This window comes from Nematolebias whitei, chromosome 5, assembly GCF_014905685.2.
Source record: "Nematolebias whitei isolate Nwh7 chromosome 5, NemWhi1, whole genome shotgun sequence".
Taxonomy (NCBI): domain Eukaryota; kingdom Metazoa; phylum Chordata; class Actinopteri; order Cyprinodontiformes; family Rivulidae; genus Nematolebias; species Nematolebias whitei.
In genome coordinates, this window is record NC_056502.1 from 36,878,255 (window position 1) to 36,888,361 (window position 10,107).

A 10,107-nucleotide genomic window follows, 5' to 3' on the forward strand; every position below is an offset into this window, starting at 1 on the left:
TACATACATACATACATACATACATACATACATACATACATACATATATGAATTTGTACATACATTACATACATACATACATTTTCTTTACACGCTTCTCCTTCCCATTTTACACGGAGTTGGTGCCTATCGCCATCAGTGTTGCAAGAGACAGGGGACACCCTTGACAGGTCGCATGTCCATCATAAGGAGACACATGTAGAGTCAAACAAGACAAACAACCATTCACTCTCTCTCTCTCACCTAGGGACAATTTAGAGTTACCAATCAGTCCAACATGCATGTTTTTGGTCTGTGGCAGTAAACTGGAGTACCTGGAGAAAACCCTCTCATGCAGGGAGAGAACATGCAAACTCCACCCAGAAAGGTGCCAGGCCAGGAGGCAACCCTGCAAACTTCTAGCTAAAAGGTTACAGCTCTAACCCCTGCTGAGCTATAGTGTGTTTTTCTATTCTAGAAACAAACACTTTGGAAAGAATATCTTGAAACTGAAGACCCAACTTTTGGTCACTGAAACACAGCCAGTTGTAATTAATAAAGGAAAAAAGTGTTTTATTTTCAATAAATCTAAATGCACAACAATTGTTTAAACTGACCAGAGATAAATCAAACTTTTTTGGTTTTTGAACTGAGGGTTGTGACTTCAGAATGTAGAACACTTTGCACTAAGGCAGCTTTCAAAATTAAAAATTTCAAGATAAATGTAAAAAATATAAACGTTAATTTCAGTTTTTAAAGCTGACTTTCTTATTTGTTCTGACTGTGAGACCTTTATTTTCATTATCATTTTTTGTTACATATTAAGGGTAGATATGTAAAAGCCTATTTAGACATTTTAAAAGGGGTTAAGTAATAGTAAACTGACAGATTGAGACTGAGATGGGGGTTCACTTTCTTACCTCTCCCAAGAACTCGCTCTCCTCCTCCCTGACCCTGGCTTGGTCCCACAATGTGATCTCCAGCATGCGCTCTCGAAACTCCCTCCGGTGCACCGGTGAATACATGAAGGTCTGATTCCATTTGGGCTCCAAGGATTTCTTTACTGTTTTTGTTCTCCTCTTGCTTTTGTCACTGGAGGAACAATGATTCAAGCTGTTTATATTTACAACCTAGATAATGAGAGGGCATGAATACAAGAAATCTATAACACCACACAGACACATCATGCTAATTATGAGTAGAGGAAGAGGAAGCTTTTGTGCTAACTATTCAAACCTAACCTTCTTTAATGACTCATGGGTACACAAAGATTACTTACCTAACTACAAATTACATAACTGAGAACATACAGCCAACACTAAAAGAACATATCCACATATATACAGTAGGTGCATGACCATAGAATAAGAGCAAAATTCATCCATCCATCTATCCACCCTTCATCCATCCACCCACCCACCTATCATCCATCCATCTATCCATCAATCCATCTCCCCACTCACACACCCATCCATCATCCAGCCATCCACCCATTCATCTGTCCATCCATCCATGCACCCACCCATCATCCACCCCTCCATCTATCCACCCACCCTTTATCCATCCATCCATCCATCCATCTCCCCACTCACCCTTTATCCATCCATCCATTCATCTACCCATCCATCATCCATCAATCCATTCATCCACTCATCCATCAATCCATTCATCCATCCATCCATCCACCCATCATCCATCAGTTCATTCATCCACCCATCCATCCATACACCAACCCTTTATCCATCCATCAATCATCCATCCATCTCCCCACTCATCCACCCATCCATCCATCCATCCAACCATTCACCCACCCACCTATCATCCATCCATCCATCCATTCATCCATCCACCCATCCACCAATCCATCCACGCACCTATCTATAAATCCATCATATCATCACTAGAGTTTTTGGTGGTGACTGTCTCCAGCGGTCATTAACGATAGTCAGGACACATCATGGGCTGATCACCAGTCCATGACAAGACCACAGAGTCATGATCGTTCACACACATTCACACCTAGACTTAGTTTAGAATAACCAGTTAAGTTAATGAGCATTTCTTTGGGCTATGGAAGGAAACTACTTGGAGAACATCTACACATGCACGGGGAAAACGTACAAACGTTACACTGTAAGGCCAACATTTGAGCCTTGAGAATCCTTCCATTTGGTTCAGTTCAGGACAAGAACCTGCATCTGTCTAAAAGTGGTCTATTAGTATACTTTTTATAAAGTTGGAGTGATTTAGCAGTGAACATAGTTTTTTTTTCCCCTCTTACCTTCTATCAGGGAGGAAGTAGATTTTGACATAAGGGTTCCTGGGCCGACCATCTTCCCTGGGTGGCAAGTCTTTAGCGCCCAAAATGGTGACTATTAGCTGGTGACCCACTTTGTCATACCATAGTTTGACCTGCAAAGGCAGAGCATGCACAAAATACTGGCAGGCAGCTCAGTGACATTTCAGGAAGAACAACAAAAATCAAGAGGAAGGACAATATATATTTTTTGCTTTTGGTTTGTCAATTGTTGTTTTGTTTTTTCTGATTTTCTTCTGCAGTGCTGATGAATTTTAGTAGAAATGAAAGCAGTTAGCCTGCATGGTGTTTCAGCTGAGGTGTAATCTAGTGAAATGTTTAAAACAACATCCTGAAACTAATGAAAGTTGTATTTTGTACCACTTACATTGCTTCAAATAATATTCTCTGAGACAGTCATTGGAGATTTATTTAGACAAATCAATCATGCTGTTACAAAATATGTCAATGCCACTTCAAGGTAAAAAGGAAGTATGGACTCCATTGAAAGACACTTAGAAGACAAGGACGTCCAACAGAACCCTGAGGGATACTAAATGAAATGAGAAGTAAAGCTTCTAAGTTCTTGTCCATACTTCGTTGGAATATGAATATGAAAAGGGCCTCCACAGTTTAGAACTACCAGCTGGACATGCAGTAATGCAGGAAACTCAAGACAAATAGATTTGACAGTGTCAGACAAGCGATTTTCTGCAAAACAAATTGTACCAAGTTATGTCTCTACATGTATTTGTATCTCATATGAATTTGCTAAACAAAAAAGATATTACAAGAATTGAATAATTTCAGTGAAATTGTAAAAATATTTATTAGAATTTTCACCTTTTAAAATGTGTGACAATACATGTGTATCTACAGTCAGGAGGAACTAACGTGGAGGTTGTTCTCCGGTGTGTCCAGTCCTTATATGATTAACCTAAATATGTTGGCCAACAAGACGTAATTTAAAGGATAGCTGATCCATTTTCAAGTTGAATTTTGTGAAATGGGTAAATAATAAATAAATTAAGAAATAGTATCAAACCTGTTGAAGGTAGTTCTTCAAACAATTTGAATTTGAAGAAACTTAAATTAAGTCAGACCGATTTGACTAACAACCAGTCTGAACACAGTCAAAACCAAAGTGGACTGCTAGAAGCTTAAAACTGTTCTGATTATTATTATTTTTAATATAAATGTTGATGTGAACAATATTTTATAAACCTTTACACTGCTGTCAATGTTCAGACTGACCATTTGCTCATCAGGTTTTATTTCCAGGAACAGTCTACAACGAGAAAGAAATTAACTATTTGTGACTTTTCACAGTACTCAACTTCAAAAAAGCCTGAACTGTTCCTTTAAGACATCCATAAAGATAAAGCCTTGTTATTTCTGTATCAACTCCAACTGCACATCATGTGACTGAATTTGAAAACTACTGTAGTAAATATACATGTTCTCCATCACACTGTGAGCTGTGCTTTTTGTTAAAACAACAAATCAAATCCAAGGTTTGACTCTAACAGAAAATAAATACGTTGCTTTAAGTGAAACATTGACTTAAGGTTTATCAAATCAATTATACAGCTATTCAGAGCTATTCCAAAGCTAGTCTACTAAAAGAACAAAATGTTTATGTATGCATCAGGAAGACCATGTTTCTATGAATGGGAAACTTTGAGGTTGGTATTTGGCAGGTACAATTTGCTTATTCATAAATTCTCAGCTAAAAAGGAAAATGCACTTTGGTTTTGGTTTCCCAAACAGGACGATAAACTTGGTGTCACTTTCCTGCAACATGAAACCACACAGCATTCAGTTGGTGTCTAATAATTGGACTTTTAGTCACACTTGGACAAATACTTCAGTGTCAGGTTTGAAGCATGGATACTTGGATACATGGTACACTGCAGCAGGAAAAAACCAAGTCATTTGTCCTTAAAGCAGACAAATAAATAAATAATTATATAATCGAGACCAACTTCTCTATTGCCTTAGAAAAAATCCAATCCATTCAATAAAAGCTAAACAACTAAAATTAGCACCAAAAAAAAGGCAACGAGAGTGTGTCTCAAAATCTGTAAATTAGTCGATCATGCATTAAAGTACAAGGATGACATGAATGGGTTTAAAATGAGTAAAATAAGAACTAGTCAAAGCTGTGATACTAAAGAAAATTAAACTGAAGAAAATGACAATGCACTCCACTGAGAGGGAAACTGGAAGCTACCGTTTCCCCAGGAATGCATTTCTCAAAGTATGGAGGAAAAAGCCAGTCCACAGTCAAAAAGGTAAAAACCAAACACAGTTGGTGCCCGTCAAACTGGGCCTATTACCTGAACCCTAGGGGCAAAAGGCGTTGTTCTTCTACTAAGGCTTTGGCTCTGGATAAGTAAAATATAAAAGCAAATAAATAAATAAAAACAGAAAAGAAAAAAGAAAATTCACAATACAGTCAAACACAATGACCAAATATTTTAGTTCAGATGGGATATCTGGGGTTGTAAGTACATTACTTTTCATTTGGTTATTCATTTGCAAGGGTTTCAGTATGTTTTAGTACAATTACCTTTTCCACACTTAGCTCAGCTAAACCCCCACTAGCACATTATTCTAAACCAGGGGTGTATCTACAGTGATGCTTTAATGTTTGTGAAGCCTTTATAATTTTCTATATTTCTGCATCCATCTAAAACATCATCAGATTTTCACACAAGTTATAAAAGTAGATCAAGAGAACCCAGTTAAACAAACGAGACAAACATATTATACTTGGTCATTTGTTTATTGAGGGAAAATGATCCAATATTACATATTTGTTATTGGATAAAGTATATGAAACTTTGTTTTCAGTATCTTGGAGTGATCTTTGTTGGTCCACCACTCCTGAGGAGGGTAACAATGGTCTTGAGTTTCTCCATTTGTTACACAATCAGTCTGACTGTGGATTGGTGGAGTCCAAACTCTTTGAGATGGTTTTGTAACCTTTTCCAGCCTGATGAGCATCAACAACTCTTTTTCTGAGCTCCTCAGAAATCTCCTTTGTTCCTGTCATGATACACTTAAACATGTAGTGAAGAGCAGACTTTGATAGATCCTGTTCTTTAAATCAAACAGGGTGTCCACTCACACCTGATCATCACCCATTGATTGAAAACACCTGACTCTAATTTCACCTTCGAATTAACTGATAATCCTGGAGGTTCACGTACTTTTACCACTCAGATATGTTATATTGGATCATTGTCGGCAGCACGGTGGCACAACTGGTAGAGCTGTTGCTTCTCAACGAGCAGGTCCTTGGTTCAAATCCCAGCCCGGGGGCCTTTCTGGGTGGAGTTTGCATGTTCTCTCTGTGCTGCGTGGGTTTTCTCCAGGTACTCCAGTTTCCTCCCACAGACCAAAAACATGCATGTTAGGCTGATTGGTAACTCTAAATTGTCCCTAGGTGTGAGTGAGAGAGTGAATGGTTGTTTGTCTCGTGTGTCTATGTGTCCCTGTGATGGACTGGAGACATGTCCAGGGTGTCCCCCACCCCTCACACAGTGATGGCTGGACATGGGCACTGGCGACCCAAAAAGGAAGAAGCGTGTAAAGATAAAGGATGGATGGATCATTTTCCTCAATAGATACTGTAAATGACCAAGTATAATAGTTTTCTCTCATTTGTTTAACTGGGTTCTCTTAATCTATTTTCAGAACTTGTATGAAAATCTGACAATGTTTTAGATGATATTTATGCAGAAATATAGAAAGTCATAAAGGGTCCACAAACTTTCAAGCACCACTGTAGCAGTCCTTTCTGAACCTCCTTTATCTCTGCTTAAGAGCTTACAACAAAGTAAACAGAGCTGGTTAAATGTACTGAACACTGGGCCAACTCATTAGACACTTGAGATTTTCTAAAGTCCTTTGAATTAACAAAACTGTTGTTTGGATGATTTAGCTTTGAATTTCAAAGTCGTCTCTTACAAACAGAACAAAGGACGTAAAGAGGGGGGAATGTTTTTAATCTTGTTTTTGTTGTAACTGACAGATTGTACAATCAATCTGTGATCAAATCAATAATATTAGGACACACTGTCTGTCAAACTAAAACATTTAGCTAAATATTAACATGGAAATTAAATAAATACATTGAAGATGTTTCCCTATTATTAAAACTACTAATGTGGGTTAATTTATCCTTTGCTTATTGCAGCTCTTAACCTATTTACCTACCCCAAGAGAGTTTTTATACTAGATGGACAACACGCAAAGTAACCTGATCTTCAGTCTCGTGTTGAGCTGGAGACAAGCCAGACACAGACTGAGATAAATGCAAAAGGTTGCAAACCCAACAATAATTCCAGCTCAGATCTCAGTCACAGGTTTATGGCATGAGTACTGGACTTCCTAACTCTTGCAGAAGTGGTCAGATGTTTCTACAGGCTTTAATTTGAGTGAAGAGTTGAGGCCACTTACTGAGAGCTGTCCTGACAGATACTGGGGGGCATCCCTAAGCATGCTGGGACTCATAGGGGACGTGACGGAGATCGATGGACGATCCATCTTCTGAGACTCAAAGGAGCTTGAACCTGATGGACCACAGTAAAACAGCAAATTATGAGGTGCATATGTTAGTTTGAGTTTGGACTTTCATTAGTACAAGAACATAAAACTGGAAAGATGATCCAAACACAGATATAGTTACACAATCAGGTCAAGAATATTTTTCATTAAAATCATAATTAAGAAAAGAGACAGAAGAAATTTGCAGTGTATGTTAAGATAATAAACCCTGATGCTAATCACAATACTCACTTGATTCCAGTTGTCCATGTGTGCTGTCAGGTATTCTTGGGATATCTCTGAAACAAGAAAATGAGAAACATAAAAAAAATAAAAAATAAAATAAAACAGTGTGATGAAGAGGACAAAAAAGATGAAGTGGAGCAATTTAACCCTTGTGTTGACTTTGGGGAAAATAAGCCACACATTTATTTTTGTCTGTGACTGTATTTATTTACTTTTGGTGCAGAGAATAAAAAAAGATTTCATTTTCAAATAAAGCCTAAAAATCTTTCTACTTTTTAAAATATTTGTCAGAATTTTTTCCGAATCTTCCAAATGATCAAATCTTCATGTCCAACCACCCAGAGGCAAGTAAATTGACCTAAAACAAGGCCTTATTGTCGGCTACTGGATCTGAAGGGTCCGGTGGGCTGGAAAGTCTTTACAAAACTCAGAACTGGAATTTTTTTTAACTTTTTACTTTAATTTGAATTTGATATTTTTATTTTGGGCTGAGATAATGCTAAAATATTGATGTTTATTCTGAAAAATATGTATAGTTAAATGTCTATGCATGTATAAAGTAGTCCCTGCTTTGGGGTTCGTTTTTGCGAACTCGCTCTATCACGGTTTTTCAGAGTAAGATTGGGCATGACACACACTTGGCTGATTGATGGTTGAGATCGGCATGGAATTTTTATTTAAAATAAATTATTTTAAATTACTTAGCACCTGCTGCATTTGTGTGCAGCCCACAACTGCAGAAAATGCTTCCTTCTGCACTTCTGTGCAGCACACAGCTGAAGGAGAAGCTTGTGGAGAAGTGGGCGTGGCCGAGAGTGCAGACAGGTGGCAGAAAGCAGCCGGAGGCAGAGAAACAAGTTCATGACATTCTGTGCTCTTTTTGAGTGGTTAGAATTTAGATACATTGTTTAGAATATTGCAAGAGTGTGGGAAGGGTTTGAAATACCTTGATATATATATATATATATATATTTAATTTTAATATATATATTTATATATACCAAAATAAACTACTACTTGTACTACTATTCCTACTTCGCGGTTTTTCACTTATCGAGGGGCTTCATGGTATGGATCCCCTGCAATATATGAGGGACTATATTTAATCTTGTAGTACTGTAGTAGTCCCTAGTACCTTGTGCATATGCATATTTGTCTTTTCAAATTTGTTTATTCTGCTTTGTTTCATTATTTCATATGTATGTTTTTTATAATTTGCAAATGCTACTGGATGCCTTGAATTTCCCCCCAGTCAGTCAGTCAGTCAGTCAGTCAGTCAGTCAGTCAGTCAGTCAATCAGTCGGTGAATAAGTAAGTTAGTCAGTCAGTCGGTGAATAAGTAAGTTAGTCAGTCAGTCGGTGAATAAGTAAGTTAGTCAGTCAGTCAGTCGGTGAATAAGTAAGTTAGTCAGTCAGTCGGTGAATAAGTAAGTTAGTCAGTCAGTCAGTCGGTGAATAAGTAAGTTAGTCAGTCAGTTGGTGAATAAGTAAGTTAGTCAGTCAATCAGTCGGTGAATAAGTAAGTTAGTTTGTCAGTCAGTCAGTCGGTGAATAAGTAAGTTAGTCGGTCAGTCGGTGAATAAGTAAGTTAGTCAGTCAATCAGTCGGTGAATAAGTAAGTTAGTCATTCAGTTGGTGAATAAGTAAGTTAGTCAGTCAATCAGTCGGTGAATAAGTAAGTTAGTCATTCAGTTGGTGAATAAGTAAGTTAGTCAGTCAATCAGTCGGTGAATAAGTAAGTTAGTCAGTCAATCAGTCAGTGAATAAGCAAGTTAGTCAGTCAGTCGGTGAATAAGTAAGTTAGTCAGTCAGTCAGTCTGTGAATAAGTAAGTTAGTTAGTCAATAAGTAAGTTAGTCAGTAAGTAAGTTAGTCAGTAAGTAAGTTAGTCAGTAAGTAAGTTAGTTAGTCAGTAAGTAAGTTAGTCAGTAAGTAAGTAAGTTAGTCAGTAAGTAAGTTAGTTAGTCAGTAAGTAAGTAAGTACAACAATGTTCAGTCAGGTCATCTGGGTGGTTTCTTTTTTTGCTGAGACGTTTCGTCCTTCATCCAAAGGACTTCTTCAATCTGAGAAGCCACTAAGCAAAACTGATTCCAACAAACAACATACTCCATAGTGGTAAAAAAACAGTTTCCTGGTGCTAAGATGGCCTCTGGGGCCCACCCTCTTCCCTGTCAACTCCTTTGAGACAGTCATGCAAAAGTGGTTCAAAACACCAAAGTTCATACTCAATAATCCAGGTAAAAATCCAACAATGTTCAATCAGGTCATCTGGACTATTTCTATTTTTGCTGAAACATTTCATCCATCATCCAAAGGACTTCTTCAATCTGAGGAGCCACCAAGCAAAACTGATTCCCACAAACAGCATACGTCATAGTGGGGAAAAAAAACTGTTTCCTGGTACTAAGATGTCCTCCAGGCCCGCCCTCTCCCCCGTCAACTCCTCTAAATTCTGCTAAGAGGCCATCTTAGCACCAGCAAACTGTTTTTTTTCCACTATGGAGTATGCTTGTGGGAATCAGTTTTGCTTGGTGGCTCCTCGGATTGAAGAAGTCCTTTGGATGAAGGCCGTAACGTCTCAGCAAAAAAAAAAAAGAAACCATCCAAATGACCTAACTGAACATTGTTGGATTTTTAACTGGATTATTGAGCATGAACTTTACTAAGTAAGTAAGTATGTAAGTAAGTAAGTCGGTATGTAAGTATGTAAATCAGTTAGTCATTAAGTCAGTATGTAAGTAAGTAAGTCAGTATGTAAGTATGTAAATCAGTCAGACATTAAGTCGGTATGTAAGTAAGTCGATATGTAAGTAAGTAAGTCGGTAAGTAATTAAGTAAGTCAGTATGTAAGTATGTAAATCAGTTAGTCAGTCATTAAGTCAGTATGTAAGTAAGTCAGTATGTAAGTATGTAAATCAGTTAGCAAGTAAGTTAGCATGTACGTAAGTCAGTATGTAAGTAAGTAAGTAAGTAAGTCAGTAAATAAGTAAATCAGTATGTAAGTAAGTCAGTATGTAAGTAAGTTAGTAAGT

At 37.5% G+C, this 10,107-nt stretch overlaps 1 protein-coding gene across 1 annotated transcript in view; it reads right to left on the minus strand.

The window, feature by feature from the left end:
- rims2a (regulating synaptic membrane exocytosis 2a) overlaps positions 1-10,107 on the minus strand; it is a gene marked incomplete in the record, with an annotated part of 256,836 nt that overhangs the window by 114,179 nt on the left and 132,550 nt on the right. Inside the window, 5 exon segments of the mRNA XM_037676440.1 lie at positions 900-1,071; positions 2,261-2,391; positions 4,615-4,662; positions 6,743-6,855; positions 7,082-7,128. Coding sequence (XP_037532368.1) covers positions 900-1,071; positions 2,261-2,391; positions 4,615-4,662; positions 6,743-6,855; positions 7,082-7,128 — 511 coding nt within the window.